At 39.1% G+C, this 19,423-nt stretch overlaps 1 protein-coding gene across 2 annotated transcripts in view; it reads left to right on the forward strand.

Annotated features, from left to right (window-relative positions):
- med12 (mediator complex subunit 12) overlaps positions 1-19,423 on the forward strand; it is a 177,336-nt gene that overhangs the window by 50,811 nt on the left and 107,102 nt on the right. For both annotated transcript variants that reach the window (XM_063060861.1, XM_063060862.1), the window contains exons 11-12: positions 6,587-6,718; positions 9,522-9,648. In XM_063060861.1, the coding sequence (XP_062916931.1) occupies positions 6,587-6,718; positions 9,522-9,648 (259 nt within the window). The remainder of the gene's footprint in view (positions 1-6,586; positions 6,719-9,521; positions 9,649-19,423) is intronic.

Genomic DNA, 19,423 nt, shown 5'->3' on the forward strand with positions numbered 1-19,423 from the left:
AAAAACAAGTGTCAGTGGGGAAAAAAACTTGGCTGATTTCTCTGTTTCATTTTTACCCAAAAACAAGTTGTCAACAGGAACTTAAAAAAAAATCAAAGTGAAATATTAATATGTAGTTTGGTCAAATGCATTAAAATAGAAGTTATGCTATTAGCACAGATTACTGATTATTTAAAATTTGTATAGAATCAGTCTAATATTTTCACATCTATTTAAACAAGGCAACTGCAGAAGTTTTTTTTATTTGTCTCATTAAATCTTTTCTTTCTCCAATAGGATAGAATGAAATATTAAATAAGTCCATAAACTCACAATCAGTACAAGTTATGGTTGGGTCCAAATGTATATTTTCAGTAATTCTTGTTTTGAAACATTCATGAGATCTGCTTAAAGTCTTTCGCCAGTTGTAGTCTTCAAATAAAATCATACTCTGAACCAAATTTTAACCGAGTATGCTGAGGAGAATATTACATAATTATGAAATTAATAATTGCCAAGTAGTTTTTGGTGGCAAGTTTAAACAAATCAATGCCCTATGATAATTGTGCATCAACCAAGTTCATAACAAAATTTATGATTCTTTGTAACGTTTTTGAAGACAGTTAATTTTCTTTGATAAAGTTTGACGAGATATACTATTGCATTTATGTATTGTTCATATAATATTGAACTTGTGACTAATCTTTAAAAAAATCATTGCCGAGCTCGTCAAACATGGATTGCATCATGGGCTGGAAGTTGGCTTGAATATATTACATGTTGGCTGTATTAGTTCCTATTAACTTTCCTGTCACTTGTTTTAGTGTTGCAAAACAAAATTTCATGCACACTTGAACACTACAGCACAGAAGCAGACCCTTCAGCCCAGCTAGTCTGTGCTGAACTATTAATCTACTTTGTCCCGTCAACCAACACCTGGATGTCAACCTTTCATACCCCTCCCATTCATGTACCTATCTAAATTTCTCTTAAATGATGAAATCAAACCCAAATCCTCCACTTCTGCTGGCAGCTCGTTCCACACTCTCTCCACCCTCTGAGTGAAGAAATTCCCCTTCATGTCCCCCTTAAACAATTCACCTTTCACCCTTAACCCATGACCTTTACTTCTACTCTCACCCAACCTCAACCTGCCAGCATTTACCTTATCATTTATCTCATTTTCCTTGCCAAGCAACTGAACCTTCTTGACCAATTTCCCATGCTGGACCTTGTGAAATGCCTTGCTAAAGTCCATATAGACAATATCTACTGCCTTGCCTTCATCAACTTTCCTGGTAGCTTCCTTGATAAACTTTATATGATTGGTTAGACATGACCTACCATGCACAAAGCCATGTTGATCATCCCTAATCAGTCCCCATTTATCCAAATATTTGTATATCCAATCCCTGAGAATAGCTTACCCACCACTGATGTCAGGCACACTTGCCAATAATTTGCTAGCTTAACGGAACAACATTAGCTATCTTCCAATCTTCCATCACCTCATCCGTGACTAAGAATGTTATTATCTCTGCTAGGGTTCCAGCAATTTCTGTACTAGCCCCCATAGGGTCTGAGGGAACACCTTGTCAGGCCCTGCGGATTTATCCACCCTAATTTGCCTCAAGACAGTAAACACCTCCTCCTCTGTAATCTGTATACAGTCCAGGACCTCACTGTTGTTTTGCTTCAGTTCTATAGACACTGTCTGTTTCCCGTACAAATACAAATGCAAAAATGTCCATATAAGATCCCCTCCGTTTCTTTTGGCTCCGTACATAGATGACCACTCTGATCTTCAAGAGGATCAATTTTGTCCCTTGCAATTCTTTTGCTCTTAATATTAGAAGCTCTTGGGATTCTCCTTCACCTTGTGTGCTAGAGCAACTTCATGCTTTCTTTAGCCCTCATGATTTCCTTCTTAAGTGTTCTCTTAAATTTCTTATGCTTCTTAAACACAGTATGCCATTTGTTCTTTGGTGCCTATACCCGCTGTGTACCTCCATCTTGAAAACCAAAGTTCCCTCAACCTGTTATCCTTGCCTTTTAATCTGGCAGAATCATTTTACTCTGAAAATTTCACTTTTGAAGGCCTCCCACTTACCAAGCACACCTTTGCTTGAAAACAAACATGTCCAAGTCCACACCTGTCAAACTCTTCCTGATACCCCCAAAATTGGGTTTCTCTTAATTTAAAATCTCAACCAGAGGATCAGAACTTTTGGCATTATAATCACTAAATGCAGTGTTCCTTTACACAAACTTCTGTCACCTGCCCAGTTTCATTCCTTAATAGGAGATCCAGTGTCGCACTTCCTTTAGTTGGGACCTCTGTGTTTTGATTAAGGAAACTTTCCTGAACATACTTGACAAACTTTATTCCATCCAGCCCTTTTACAGTATGGAAGTTACAATCGATATGTAGAAAGTTAAAATCACCTACTATCTCAACCTCATGTTTCTTGCAACAGTCAGCAATCTCTCTACATATTTGCTCCTCTCAATCCTATTGGGTGGTTGATAATATCCCATGAATGTGGTCATCTTTCTTATTCCTCAGTTCTACCCTTATAGCCTCAGTTAATGAACTGTCCAGTCAGTTCTGTGAGCACTACTGTGATATTTTCCCTGATTCGTAATGCCATTTATCATGCTTTATTGTGTCTAAAACAATGGAACCCCATATCCTTGAGATGCTAGTCCAGTCCTTCATGGAACCATCCCACTAATGACCACAATGTCATAATTCCACGTTCTAATGTGTCCTAATCACATCTGCCTTTCCCACATTGTATTGAAATTAATAAAATTCAGAACATTAGTCCCACCTTGCTCAACCTTTCGATTCTTGACCTTGTGGGATTAACAGCACCTTTCCCCACAACCATTCCACCATCTGCTCTGGCCACTGATCTCTATCTCCCTGCAACTTTAGTTTAAGTCCCCCTATGCAGCACCGGAAAACCTTTGTGCAAGGATATTGGTCCACCTCCAGTTCAGGTGCAAACTGTCCTTGCTGTACAAGTCCTACCTTCCCTGGAAGGGAAACCAATGATCCAAAAATCTGAAGCCCTTCCTCTCACACCATCTCCTTAGCAGCATGTTAAACTGTATGATCTTCCTATTCCTGGCTTCACTTGCACATGGCATGAGTAGCAATCTTGAGATCACAACCCTGCAGGTCTTGTCCTTTAACTTAGCCCCTGAACTCAGTTTGCAGGACATCATTACCCTTCCTACCCATGTCATTGGTACTGACTTAACGCACAACCTCTGGCTGTTCACCCTACTAGTTAAGAGTACTTTAAACTCCTTCCGAGATGTCTCTGATCCTGGCACCCAGGAGGCAAATCCCATTTGGGAATCTCGTCCTCCTCCACAGAACCTCCTGTTTGTTGAATTCTTAAATCCCCTACTACCACTACAGCTTACCTCTTCCCTCCCCTTCCCTTCCCTTCTGAGCACAGTGTCAAACTCTGTGCCGGAGACCTGACCATCATGGCTTTCCTTTGCTAGGCCTCTCTCTCCCATGTCCCCCTCCCCTCAAACAACATCCAAGGCAGTATACCTGTTATTGAGGGGAGCTGCTGACGGTCACCCAGTTACCTGTGTCCTGCATCTTGGATGTCCCTGTATGGACTGTTGATCAACCCTTCAGCCTCCTGAATAATCCAGTGTTTATCCAGTTCCTTAACATGGTGTGTGAGAATTTGCAGCTGGATGTGCCTTTTGTAGGTGTAGTCATCAGAGACACTAGAGGTCTTCCTGCCTTCCTACATGCTGAAAGAGGAACATTCCTCCGTCCTACCTGGCATCGCCATTGCCTTAACTACAATACGAAAGAAAGAAAAATTAAATGAACAAACCTACCTACATCCTCCAGCTCTTCTCGCCGAAGGCTCTTTGAGCCAGCACTTTAAACACTGGCCTACTTAACAGTGTCCCCTCCACTTAAACCTAAGTCTCTTTATTGTACCTTCCCAATGTTGGAGAGTACAAATACTATGCACTCTCTAAGATCTCTTCGTGATGTATTGTGCACAAAATGTCCTGACTGTCCCTGTTCGCTTCTTTTGAGATCTCTCTCTTGCCCTGCATACTCCCAACATCTCCTAGAGTGCAATATAAAAATTAAGTCAATATATGAAATCAAAACATTGAGTTTTTATGTTGATTTTTACCTTCCAGAAATGCCATTTCTTACTGATAAGTATTTTTGTGAGCATCAGCATGACTGGCTAACTCGATAAGTACAAAGACGATTTCCGTTACCTCTGAACTGTCTTCCTCACTAATTGTACACAAGTATTTTTTTCTTCATTGCATGTTACATGCAATTTAGGTGCAGGAGCAGACTATTTAGTCCTTTGGCATCACTCATCCACTTAGCAAGATTGTATCTGATCTAACTGTAACCTGAACTAGATATGGTAACCTCGCATCATTTTGCTTGTCAGGAATTACTCTAAATCTGTGTTTAAGTATATTTAAAATTTTGACTACCAAGGCCCTTTTGACAGCCCAAACCTTTGTGTCTTAACAGGCAGCCTCTTATTTTTTAACATTTTATTCTGTAATGTCAAATTTGTGCATATGTATTAAAGATGCACCACTGACTTGTATAGGCGATATACGACATTCGCACCTTGCAGAGTCTGTCATCTGTTAATACGTGAAGTGTTCTGGCTCAGTCACATTTGTGGCTTCTCTGTTTATCTGATTCCTCTATTTTGGGGTATCTTTTTGTTAGTGTTGGCTCTTAAGGTTCTTTACAATTAAGAGTTCAGTAAAGAGTTTCTTTTCTAAGACCCATTGCTCAGCTATTCTTTCTCCTCCACTGAGATAATACAGTAGATTCCAGTCAATTGGGACATATTGGGACCAGTACTTTTTGGCCCAGTTAAGCAGCTGCTTAGCTGAAATTGCATGGAAATTGTTAAAAAGGTATTAGAAAAAAAAGAACTACCATTTGAACTGAATAACAAGTTATGTATTTAAATTACAATATTACTAATACTGCTACAGTACCATAAAACTGTATGTTATTCCTAATGGTTATTGACAGAAAAATTAATCTAGAACATTGTCCAAATTTTTATTTTCATTGTAACATTCAAGGTGATTGCCAATACCTTAAAATTCTTTTTAGTTTTTAACTTGTTGAAGGAGGGAAATTGTTTCATTTTCACTCCTGGTGGTTTCTGACATCTCCAAGCCTCAATGCTTGAAAATGGACTGAGCAATGCAGTTCTGAATTATGTTATTGCTTATTTCTCACCAAATAAGTGTCAAAAATTGCTGCGTTTTGAACACAAACACATGCAACTGGCACTATTTTAAAAACTGTACTCTCTAACCACAGTATAGTGTCTAACCACCAGGCAAGTGTACTCAACTGAAGCTGGTTAGAAACTGTTCAGCCACTGTCTCCCATCGCAATTAAGCAGCATCATGTCTCAAAAATACGAAGGGAATCCTGGCTATTTTCTCAATTAGTTTAGTTATCCTAAATAAGCAACTTCCCCAATTAACCGGAATCCACTGTAAATCGATAATACAGTTCACATCCAAACCATTTCAGCTATCTTTGTCCTGTTGCAAATACTGGTTCCCACAGTATCACCTCCCTTTTTCTTTTTGTCAGTTGTTTCGCATTCTTGTTATGGTACTGAACCAATCAGACACATAGAGACTTAGAATTTATTACTATTAATTCTCACTACCAAGCACTCAATCCACCTGGGCTACCTGATCTTTCTCTTTCTGACACCAGGCCATTCATTTTTTTCTAAATACCACAATGACAGCCAGATTTTCTATCTGCTGTTGAGGCCGTAGATGTTGTTGGAGATGTCTTGGAGTGGAACTGTAGTTTCTTGTATCACAACAGTCAGTGTTTTGTTGCTCCCGTTTTTTAGGTCTCAGAGAGCTTGTGTCTTAGTTATGTGACCTAACTTTCTAATTGATTACTGTCACTTGGTGATGCTGACAGAATGTGACATTGTCTTAAGATGTTGATCTGAATCCAGCCAGTAGTTGTGATTATTTCACAGACTTCATTGCCTCTGGTGGCTGCTCAAAAAGAAATTTGTGACTCAGAAACCAGTGGTAAATCAGTTTGAGTGATTAAGTCTCCTCATACTTTCTTAACAGAGGAACTTAACGTACCATTAATCATTCTTGTATGTGACAATGTCCAAATGCCTTGAGATTCAAAACATCACCCATTCTTGTACTCTATAATAACTTTTCTCTGGTTACCAAAATCTTCAGTTTTAGTATATGTCACTAGCAGAAACAACATCTCCACATCTGCCTTATCATAATCCCTCAGGATTTTGATTGTTTGAATCCCATCTAAGTCTCCTAAACTTTAGTTGGCTACAAGCCAAATCTTTGGCCTTGTGAATCTCTGAACTACTTCCAATATATTTTGCCTCCAGACACCAAACTTTGCCTTCAGTTAATGTTAATTCTTGTGCCTGATGTTACTATTTCAAGGGTGCCTTTCTGTGTTGATGGTGAACCATAATGTCCTCTACCCTTTTTGTTTTGAAGAAATCTGCAATAAGTTCATTAGAATTTTATTTCTTCTGTCTAGATGTTGCCAGATGATGATGCAGTGATGACTTTGCTTTGTGAATGGGCAGTGAGCTGCAAGCGTTCAGGTAGACATCGTGCCATGGTTGTGGCAAAACTATTAGAGAAGAGGCAAGCTGAAATTGAAGCTGAGGTGAGATGCATCTCAATTACCCATTTCTGATTCTCTTATTTGAAATTCATGATGGTATGTTCCCTCTCCTGTTCGGACCTGTTGATCTATGGTCTGCTCTTGTGCCACCTTGTATTCCGTATGGGTACCCTGCAACCTGATGGCCTGAATATCTATTTCTCCTTCTGGTAAATAAATATCCCCTCCACTTCCACCGTTTCCCACTCTGATGTTTCACCTCTTCTCATCTTCCTATTACTTACCCCAGGTCCCCTCCTCCTTCCCTTTCTCCTATGGTCCACTCTGCTCTTCAATCAAATTCTTCCTTCTACAGCCCTTGACCTTTCCCACCCACCTGGCTTTACCTATCACTTTCCTGCCAGCCTCTTTCCCTTCCCACCCCCCAACTTTTTATTCTGGTATTTTCTCCCTTGCTTCTCAGTCCTGAAGAAAAGTCTTGGCCTAAAACGTCAACTGTTTCAAACAACAGGAAATCTGCAGTCACTGGAAATCCAAGCAACACACTTAAAATGCTGGAGGAACTCAGCAGGCCAGGCTGTATCTACTCTTCCGTTGGTGCTGCCTGACCTGAGTTCCTCCAGTGTTTTGTGTATTGCTCTGTATGTCCCTTTATTTGAATCATGTAAGAAATAGGATTTTTATCATATGATTTAGACTTGGTTTTCCTTGTACACTAGCCTCTTGTATAATTGTAAATCAGTGGAATGTTTTCCTGTTCCATGTTTAATTCTTAGAGAATATGATATATTAAGATACAGTTGTGAAATAGGGTGTATAGAATACACACAGAACAATCTTTAACATATGTGTTTCATTGATTTAATCATTGTGTTAATAAAAACCCATCACAGGGATACATCTTTGGAAGCTCCTGTGATAGTGATCTGTTTGACTAGTAGGAGAACAGGCCCATGAAAATAGAGCAGAGCATTAATGGAAAGAAGTAGTTGGGAGTACCAAAAGCAAATGTTGGTTAGAGAAAGACGAGAGGCTAGTGAATGTGATATGGCAAGGAAAGTATCGAAAAACTACTGAGGTGTTAAGGAATCTTACCGGGTGATAGAGAACTTTGTGAAGATGCATGACAAAGCATGCATGAATGAATGGGAGATGGCACATGATTAGGTAATAAATAAAGATGTCATTGAAATAATGAAGGAATCAGTTGAGCAGATTTGCAATGTCAGGGAAGCCATGAGTGATGGATCTGGAGAGTGGTAGTTTTAGAGTTAGTCATTTGAATAGCGCTTTTAAATTTTCAAAGTAGGTGATGTTAGCAGTGTGGGCTAGGGAGTTTAAGTGTAGGTTGAAATCAGTAAGGATATAGCGCTTTTAAATTTTCAAAGTAGGTGATGTTAGCAGTGTGGGCTAGGGAGTTTAAGTGTAGGTTGAAATCAGTAAGGATAAAGAGTTACTCAAGGTAACTGATTCAGAAGGAAATTTGATGATAAGCATTTTAAATGTGAACAGACTGAATGTCAAGATGGAGAAAGAGAACTCATTTGAATATTTGGAAATCTGTAGTACAACATTTTAGTGAAGAATAACTGTGTTTCTCATTTGAATTGTGCCGCAATTTTTTCCATCTGGCATAGTTTGCATTTTGTTGTTTGATTGTTTGTGGTTTTTGTATTGCTATATTTATGCTCCATTCTTGGTTGGCGCGGCTATAACGAAACCCAATTTCCCTTGGGATCAATAAAGTGTATCTATCTATCTATCAACAAGAATTTTCATCATGACATGCTCTCTGCCGTCTTCATGCTTGTAATTTGAGAGTCCTGGTATAATCAGCACTCTTACATAAACTACAATATCCCATATGTTAAATGGAGCTTCACCCTGGTTTACTTCCCTCCATTCATCACTGGCTATTTAAGAATATCTTGAAATTCTCTACAACTCATGCAATCTGAGCTGTGCATTTTTCAGTGCAGTGACACTTTTATTTTTTTTTTACAGTAGTCTTTTGTCTTTTAGTGAGGTTATTTTACCTCATGGTGAATCTCACTCAATCGCCTGATGTACAAAAATGCCCAGTTTGTGTTGGGGTGGTCTTAGCAAACTATTTTTATATAACCCTAGGAGGTTGTACGTTCATCAATATCGTAGAAGGTCAATTTAGTTAAACTGTTATCATACTTCTGAATTATATAGTTCATAGGTAGTTCATAAAGCCCAGTTACGATTTCAGTACATGGAGTGTCTTAGTGATGATTCCTAGGATATTGGTGGAAAAGCAAATTAAGGTTCCATTTACCTGATTAGTTGTTCTAGCAAGATTCCTCATCAGTAGTCATTTCCAAAACCAAGGTATCTAATAGATCAATAATACAAAAGCAAAATAGTGCACATGGTTAATTAATTCTGTTTCTGCTTCCACAGATAAATAATCTGCTGAATATTTCAAGCATTTTCTGCTTTATATTACTTAGTCACTCATTATTTCTGGCTTTTTTTCCTCTATGAAAATAGGTTAATTTTAATACAGGTCCATATTCTTTATAAATGTTTCGGGATAGTGGGAAGGTATAATAGGAATTAAATAGCTAGATCAGGAGAGAAAAATATTTCTAATTCATTTGGAGAATTAGGCAGCATCACTTTGGTGAAGTCTGTTCACTTGCTGAAATGGCAATAGACTGGGGAAGAGAAGTTTTTTTTCATCTTTTGAAGCAGTAAAACTGCCTTGGTTGTCAGTTTGTGCTCAGAAAATATACTGTTTATTTTTGTTCACGTTTCTGTAGTACATGCTACTGTAAATCTGGCAATATCTAAAATTCAATTTTCTTCATATTCCTAGAGATGTGGAGAATCAGAAGTGGTCGATGAGAAGGGGTCTGTCTCATCTGGCTCTCTTACTAGTGCCAGCATTCCTGTTTTCCAAGATGTGTTGCTTCAATTCTTGGACACACAAGCTCCTATGCTGAGTAAGTGTTTTCAGGGCAAGTTTCAAACCTTCAATATTTTACAAAAGTACCACAAAATTGCTCATTATTTTCATTGCATTAATATCTTGTGCTGTATTTTGATTTAGAGGCTTGTTATTTACTTATTATACATTTGTAATGCAGTGCAGAACTGAGAACATGTTGAGAGGAAAGAGAATGAAAATGTAGATGTATATTGTCAACAGTAAAACTTAATTTTCAGATATCCTTGTACTAGTCTGTGCATTCAGATTAAAGTTTGATATTAAGCCAGTTGCAAGATTGAAGCAACATATGCTTTCCAGCTCTGCTTTCACTCAAAGGCTTTAACTCACAGATAAATTTCGCTATAGACTTGAAGGGCTGATGTTTTTATGACTGCAGCTAAGTCATTGTAGATTTGAAGCTGCTTGATACATAAGGTCTTTATTCATCACAACAAGCAGGTGTTCTCTTGGAGACCCTCTGAACTTGCTTTTTTATACTGTTAAGAAAAAGCTAATGGCAGATGATTCAAAAAATCGTATTACCTAAAATGACATTATTTTCTTCAATAATTTTTGATTGATAAATGATTCAATGTATTACATATTTACAATTCCAGCACTTAGTAACTAACAGGACACCGTTGCATGTTTAAATGTCTTTGATGCAACAAGTAATTCACATGCATGGTCTAAAAGCTTTGAGGACAGAAAATCCAGTCAAAAGTAGTGACGTGAGAGCTGACTCTCTGGTACCCAAACATTCCAGTTATTGATCACCAGAACAAATATGCCTATGACCATGTTTGATGTGCTTAAGTGACAGTCACAATGATGCAAATTGACTTAGTTCAGGGAGTTCCCAACCTGGGTTCCTTGCTTAATGGAATTGGTCTATGGCAAAAAAAAGGTTGGGAGCGAGCCCCTTACTTAGTTGGTGTCTGATGCCATGGACCAAAATGTCTCACAGTCATATGAGTTGGCAAACCACATCTCTTGAATAGCTTGTTTGTTTACAAAGGTATCGTCTTAATTTCAAACTGGTTATTGTTTGCAATTTACATTAGAACAGGTTTTTTCTGAAGATTGGTTTTCATTTGAATTAATACCTGTTATGTCCACATAACTCCATAACTTGTGAATCCCTGACAAACTTTTGTCCCATTGTTACGTCTGTGATGCTAGAAATATCTACAGAACTATACTTCTATTCTCATTTGTGAGCAATTTTGATTGTAAAACTTCCACTCACCTGAACGGAGTGGAGTTTCTGTAGAAAATTAGCATTTTTATTCAGTCTTCTTGGAGAGTAGGAAGGAGACCAACTGTAAAATTTGTCTGTGAACTTGTGGTTGAATATTCAATGAAATGTCTTGGAATGTTGTAAGAAACCCTCACTGAGACATTGCCTTAAATTGTGGGCACAAATGTTAACTGAATTTCAAGCTTATCAACTTTTGTTATAAAATGTTGTGATCAGTGAGAATGATGGGTTGTAAGATTTTAAAAACATTTTTATTACTGCTGGCTTAATGTGAAATTGTGTACAAGTGTTGATCAGTAAGTAGTTTACTGAGTCATCTGTTGACTTTGTCTGCTTTAGTGAGGTGGCCATGTCTGAGGCAAGGTTTTTATTCACTCATTAAGTGATGAATAGTGGCTAGTTTTGTTTTTATTTAGAAACAGTTGAAAACATTGCCATGCACCAATCTGCTTTCTTATGAAGACATGATGTCTAACTTTATCATGACTGTTTACCTGTATAATTTACTGTATTTATCTTTCAAAGGTTGTGTTGCTATAGCCGAGTTTCTTTGCTCATGGTTTTACTCCATTACATTTTTTAAAGAAGTTTTGCGAATCATATGAGTAACTAAGATCAGGGAAATATGAAAACTGAAGGTGAATGATAAATTCAGATATGCTTATACCTGCCTTGCAATCATACGAGCACGCTAGGGTGCCTAAAACTTTTGTATTCATCAATGTGAAGCGGAGAACGAGTTTGTAAATCTGACAGGAACAAAGGACATTGGCAACGTTGGGGGTGAAGCCCCACAGGTGTGGTGTGGGACAGGTAGCAGAGAAGGAGTGCCAGGGCGGACGGCAGGATGGTTGCAGACACGCACAGCCCTGAGACACCAAACAAGGTCACTTGATTCCAAACAGTTGGTTTATTGATCATTACAGAATGTTGCTGGTGCTTCCCCCCTCCCTACCCTCTTCCTTCCCCTTTTCCCTAACCATGATCCCCTCTCCTTGCCCCCTTCCCACTCTCAGTCCACAATAGAGACCCATAAGAGAATCAGGTCTTATCATCACTCACATGTTAAGAAAATGGGTTTTTTTTACAGCAGCAGTACAATGCAATACATAACATTACTACAATACTGTGCAAACGCCTTAGGCATCCTAGCTATATATATTTATAATGTCATAACCCTGGTGTCTGCGGGTATCCACTCGGCTTGCTCCCTGGTTAACTGACGCCTTTAAAGCTTTCATCTTTGTGGAATATGTCTTGGGTGTGAAGGTGCCAACTCTGAATTGGAAGTTGTCATCAGCATCAGACTGTACTTGGATTTCATTCATTAAAATTAGCCAGCACAGGTCCAGCCCAAATTAAATAGAAATTGCGGAATGGGCAACAGCTTCAATGTCTTGGAGTACTTCTTACAAAGCACAATATCTATTTTGTCTTGTTTTTTTTTAATTTTTATTTTTATTGAAGGAATGACACAATACAGAATATATAATGGATTACATTTTCCTCCATTTTGCTTTAGTATCGTACCCCCAAAACAAACCTCCCCCCCCACCCGCCCTCCCCGAACATATCATGGCAGCTAATATATCTACAACACAACAATTCACAAATACAAGTACGGACATTTCACAACCGTGCCCCCACACTACTTCAATACGACTGCTCATACACATCTGCAACATGTGAGATGATCCAAAATACACTCATATTTACAATTCATCAACCACCCTGTGAGGTAAATTATAAGTGTGTTAAATGGGAGGCAACTTCCTAAGTACAATCAAATGCCCTCAACTAGTAGGTAATTCCTTAAGACTCCCAAAATATGATAAGAAAGGTCGCCATTTCGAATAGAACTTTTTCACAGACCCCCTCAAAGTGAATTTAATCTTTTCTAATTTCAGAAAAAACATTACATCTTCTAACCAAGCAGCAGCAGTTGGGGGAGTGGCAGATTTCCAAACCAGCAAAATTCTCCTACGGGCCAATAGTGATGTAAATGCAATGATATCCGACTGGCTTGCATTTAAACCCAAATCATCATCTACCACACCAAATACAGCTAGAAGCGGGCAAGGTCTCAGTGTCACTCCCAAAACCTCACTGATAATTTTAAAAACCAGTGCCCAATAGTCATCAAGCCGAGGGCATGACCAAAATGCATGTATTAAACCAGCCGGAGAGAAGGAACACCTGTCACAGCCAGCGTCTGTCCCAGGGTATATGTCTGCAAGTCTGGCTTTACTTAAATGTACCCTGTGTAAAACTTTGAATTGTATGAGCCCCAGTCTCGCACATGATGATGAGAAATGAACCCTATTCAATACTTTTGCCCAATATTCTTCCGCAAGGTCCATACCGAGGTCGTCCTCCCACCTACTCGTAGTTTTGTTTAGATCTTGAACTCCCAAAGACATCAGCTGAGAGTATAGTTCAGGAATCAGCCCTTTATTGTTAAAGCTAAGAGTGAATTTTTCCCATAACATAGCAGGTGGTAGAACAGGAAAAGAGGGAAATTTTTCCTTGACAAAGTGGCGAATCTGCAGGTATTTAAAAAAATGATTATGCGGAAGGCCATACTTACCACGCAGGTTATCAAAACTATCAAATATGTTATCAGTATACAAATCCTTAATGCGCATAAGACCGTTCAAACCCCATTGTCTAAAAGCTGAATCGAATGTGGAGGGAGGAAATAAATGGTTTTTATGAATGGGGCCCAAAACTGAAGCTGATATGAACTTATAGTGGCAGAGAAATTGATTAAAAATTTTGAGGGTGGAGAGCACGACCGGGTTAGATGTGAATTGAGAGGATTTCAATGGTAAGGAAGAATACACCAAAGCTGGGAGAGACGAGGAGTGGCAAGACCGTGACTCAAGCAGGCACCAGATTATATCTGGCCGGTGAAGCCAAAATAATACTTTTTGAATGTTCGATGCCCAGTAATAATGAATAAAGCTGGGAAGACCCATTCCACCTATGTCACGACCTCTTTGAAGAATGCGCTTATTAACCCTTGGGACCTTATTTTCCCAAATAAAGGAGGTTATAGCTTGATCAACTGATTTAAAAAATAACTTAGATAAGAAAACTGGCAAACACTGAAACAAATAGAGAAATCTAGGAAGTATAGTCATTTTCACTGACTGAATTCTCCCAGCTATAGTAAGGGGTAAACTGCGCCATCTCTCGAAATCAGCCTTCATTTGGCTAACCTGAGGTCTGTAGTTAGCTTCAAACAGCGATGTAAAAGAGCGAGTAATATGTATTCCTAGGTATACAAAACCATCTTAAGATAAAGGAAAGGGCAAGGATTCCTGTCGGATCTGTAGGGCTAAGTTATTAATGGGAAAGCATTTGCTTTTTTGAAAGTTCAGTTTATAGCCAGAGAAGGCTCCAAATTGACCTAATAATGACACAATAGCAGGACTACTACCTATAGGGTCGCTAACATAAAGTAAGAGATCATCAGCATATAGGGAAACACGGTGTTCCATGTCCCCTCTTCTAACATCTTGAAATAATGTAGTTGACTTAATTGCAATAGAAAGAGGCTCAATTGCAATTGCAAAAAGAAGAGGGGACAGTGGGCAGCCTTGGCGAGTGCCACGTATTAATGGGAAATAGTCAGATCGAAAATAATTTGTCTGTATACACGCTAAAGGCGAGTGGTATAATAGCTTAACCCAAGCTATAAATATTCTGCCAAATCCAAATTTCTCCAAAACACTAAATAAGTATACCCACTCCACTCTATCAAACGCCTTCTCTGCGTCCAAGGCGATAACAACCTCTGGACTTGGAGAATCACTCTGTGAATAAACCACATCAGCCAGTTGACGGATATTAAAAAAAGAATAGCGATTTTTAATAAAACCTGTTTGATCATCTGAAATTATCTTGCGAAGGGGACATTCTAAACGACATGCAAGCACTTTAACCAAAATTTTCACATCTACATTCAAAAGTGAGATGGGGCAATATGATCCACATTGAGTCGGGTCCTTGTCCTTTTTAAGAAGTAGTGAAATAGCTGCCTGTGAAAGAGAAGGCGGTAAGGAGCCATTATCCAAAGATTCCTGAAACACTTCTAGAAGGACCGGTGTGAGCTTATCCTTAAATTTCTTATAAAATTCTATTGGATAACCATCAGGACCTGGCGACTTACCACTCTGCATAGTCATAATGGCATTATTAATCTCTTGCTGCCCAAGAGCCCGATCTAGGTTCTCCACTTCCTCTGGTTCAAGAGTTGGTATTTCCAAATTATCTAAAAAAACGTTCCATATTTGTTTTATCTGAGGGGCACTCTGAGGCATACAGAGAGGAATAGAAAGTTGCAAAGATGTTATTAATCTCTTTTGGATTGCTTGTCAAGTTCTGGTGCATGTCTCTTACCTGGGGAATAAGTTGTGATGCAGCTTGACGTTTCAACTGATGAGCCGTAAGCCGGCTCACCTTGTCACCATATTCATAATAGAGGCCACGTGTCTTAAGAATTAATTGTTCTGATAGGTTTGTAGATAGAAGATTAAACTTCGCTTGCAAATCAACCCGGCTTTTATATAATTCCTCAGTGGGTGCCTCAGAGTATTTTCTATCCAGGTCCCAAATAGATTTCAATAACACTTGCATTTCCTTCCTACGCTCTTTATTGGCATGTGAAGTATAAGATATTATTTGACCCCTCAAGTAAGCTTTTAAAGTTTCCCAAAGTAAAGAGTACGATACTGACTCAGTTTTGTTAGTCTCGAAGAATATGTCAATGTTAGCCGATATATAACTACAAAATTTCTCATTAGAAAGCAAAAGGGGGTTAAGTCTCCACAGAGGCCGTTCTCTAATGTTTAAAGGAAAACATAGGTCCAGTTTCACAGGCGAGTGATCAGATATAACTATAGCAGTGTATTCAATTTGTCTAATCATAGGTATCAAGGAATTATCTATAAAGAAATAGTCTAGCCTGGAATAGGAGTGGTGAACATGAGAGAAGAAAGAGAATTGCCTAACTGATGGATTCAAAAATCTCCAAGGCTCCATATAACCATTTTGTTGCATAAACATCGAGAAGGCCTTTGCCATACCAGAAAATGTTCCCCTAGGGCAAGACCTATCAAGCAGTGGGTCAATAGCACAGTTCAAATCTCCGGAAAAGATTAGCTTATGTGTATTCAGGTTAGGTATTAATGACAAAACCTTATTTGCAAATTGGACATCGTCCCAATTAGGAGCATAAACATTTACCAAAATAACAGGTATCTGAAAGAGAGAGCCAGAGACTATAATAAAGCGACCATTAGGGTCACTGATTACATCAGATGGTGTGAACTGCATTCTTTTGGTGATTAATATTGTCACCCCCCCCCGGACCTACTATTAAATCTGGAATGAAAAACCTGACTAATCCATGCTTTACCAAGTCTATTATGGTCCTCCACTCTTAAATGTGTCTCTTGTAGAAATAGTATATCTGCTTTTAATTGTTTCAGATGAGAGAAAACTTTAGCTCTTTTAACCCGACCATTGAGCCCCTTTACATTCCAAGAAATAAACCTCACAGGGTGGCCTCACGTTAACCATAGCAAAAGGCACACAGGGCCTACAATCCAAAACAGTGCAAGGGTATAAGTTGCACACAATAACGCACAATGAAAAGAAAGTCTGATCAATCCGTAACACACAAAAGAATAAACTGCCATGGTAATCCCCCAAAACACTCCCCCCACCCCTTTACACAAACAAAAAAACCCAATTAACCCCCGAAACCTAGATCTACCTCCCCAATTGAGGATGATCGCAGGCAGTACCCAACAAAAAACTTCCAAGGTGTTCCCCATACAGCCCAACTTTCAATCTAATCTAGGGTGGCTCCCCTCCTTAAAATTTATCCTATCACTTATACTACCTTTAATATAACATATAGGCTAAAGATGACACAGGTCAAGCTAAGCATTAAAAACAAAAAAAAAACACACTGGGCAACTTAAACACCCGAGATATAAATCCCAAATATTTACATTTTGCTGGTTGAAAGTTTTTGTTAATCAGTTCCGGCAGCATAGCAGTTCGACCCGATCGCGTTCCACAAATTAAACTGGAAAAAATGAACAAAGAAGTGGATTGTGAAAATTAACAGTTTGCCTTGGCATGAGGCCCCTTCCATGCTGCATGAATAACCTAAAAAAAAGTCATTGCTCTTCTCGTTCTTCTTCTCCCCAGCGCGAATGGTAAAACTCTTTGGCCGCCTCTAGTGTATCGAAATAATGCTTTTTACCTTGATGCATGACCCGGAGCTGGGCAGGATACAAGAGGCCAAACCTTACCCCTTTCCCGTAAAGCAGGGATTTCACTTCCTTGAAAGCTGCTCGTTTTTTACCCAGCTCCGCACTAAAATCTTCATTAAAAAACACGTGGTGTCCGCGGAAATACAACTCCTGCTTCCGTCTGTTGATGATGTGTTGCTTATCTTGAAAGGAGTGAAAGCAAACCAGGAACATTCTTGGTCTCGTTTGCTTGGCTCCAGAGACACCAGATGGTTTACGTATGACTCGGTGAGCACGCGAAAGTACGAGAGGACTTGGGAAAAAATCTGTCCCCAGCACTTCGTCAAAAAACTCGGTCATAAATTTAACAGGGTCCGAACCTTCCAAATTTTCAGGAATGCCGACCACTCTCAAATTGGATCTCCGCGACCGATTTTCGAGGTCATCTAGCTTTCCCTTCAGAAATGCGTTTTCGCTCTGCAACGCTGCAACGGCGGCTTCGGCGCTCACCAGTCAGTCACTGTAATCACTCAGGCTGTCTTCAACCCCACGAATGCGTTCGTCGTGTGTCTTGTAAGCAGACATAATTTGTTCCATGGTAGCAGTCACTGGTGATAAAGCATCTTCAAGTTCTCTTTTTAGGGCAGAATGCACCGCTTGCATCATATCAGTAATAAGTACTAAACGAAGCCTCTCCAAGTCGTCGGGTAGCGCAGGTCCGGGTCCAGCTCCAGCAGCATGCAGCGGCGCTATTACTGTAACATCCGCCTTCTTGCTCGAGGCTTTGCTATCTTTTTCCCCAGTTTTACTTCGAAGGTACATTCTACTTGCCATTTCAATGTCCATCTGTGTCCCGCGTTGTTCACAATGGTAAATATCCAGTTATCTCGAGCATTCGGCAAAGATAAACAGGTAGATTTTCAATAAAAATCGGGAGCCACACTCACACGCACCAACTCACTCCATACTCGACCCCGGAAGTCACAATATCTATTTTGTGACTGACATTTTGGAATTAGTCCTTCACTACTATTGGAGGAATGTTTTCAGATGGATTGAAATTACAGTAGGGGAGGAGACATTTGGCTTCCAATCCTGTAAAGGTGCATGTGAACTCCATCATAAGTAGCTTCCTTCCGAATCTTTTTAATTCTCCTATTTTCTCATATGAAATAACCTAGTGTGCTACAACAAATACACTAATGACTCTAATTCTGAATAGCTTTCTAATTTGCCTCATCCCCTCCCCTTTAGTTTGCAGGGAAAAAAAAGCATTCTTCTTTCATCACAGACAAAGAAATTCTGATCATCCTCTGTTTATTGCAATGAGTTCCATGTTTCATTTACTCCTTTATTGGCTGTTCCATTCTGGACATTATTCAGCAACTGCTCCTTGCTCTGAACAACATATAACAGATCCTGATCTCTTTATTTCTAGCCCCATTCTTAGTGAAAGCATTTTGTTCTTGTGCACCAAGGCCTGACCTATCCCTCCCTCCCGGCCTCAGCACATGCTACACTCTATTGTTTAAATCTTCATTTCTTTTCCATTCTTGACCAGTGGTCTGTTATTAATATTCAGTTCTGCCACGTGCACCAGTTTCATTTCCTTCTTGTCCACCTCTCTTATGTTTTCAGGCATAGCTTTCCTTTTCACAGAGCTCTGGAACATTGTAACTAAAAACACTTGTTTATTTTCTACTAATTCTACAATTTAAACTTGAGTTGAAATAATGGGCAGTGAACTTACAAGTACTTGCAGATATCTTGAAGAGTTCTGCACTTTTAATTTAATAAAAACATTTACATAGTATCTTTAGTGATATTTGTGATGTAAAATACATAGGAACTAATTTGCATTTTCTCTGAGATTCAGCAATGAGATATAAGACGTAAAACATAGGAGCAGAACTGGGCCTGAGTGAGTAATTCATATTGACGAAACACCAGGAATAGTTTTTTACTTTGGAATACTGTCATGGGATTTTCTGTGTTTACCTGAGAGTGCAAATAAAGTCCTTATTTAACATAGTAAAGAAGCACAGAGCAGCACTTCCTCAGTTCAGCGCTGGAGTCTGAGTATTGAGTTTTGTATACCTTTGAATTCTGGGGAAAATACAATTCTCTTTTTTCCGAGACTGAAGTAAAGTGCTTACTTTGAATTGCTGTTTTACCCTCAATGTTTGCCTCATAAATTTCTAACCATCAACTACCTTCGGTCTCCTCATTACTGAATTGCTGGTGCTAGGATGGGTTAT

The sequence above is a fragment of the Mobula hypostoma genome, chromosome 10, assembly GCF_963921235.1.
Source record: "Mobula hypostoma chromosome 10, sMobHyp1.1, whole genome shotgun sequence".
NCBI lineage: Eukaryota > Metazoa > Chordata > Chondrichthyes > Myliobatiformes > Myliobatidae > Mobula > Mobula hypostoma.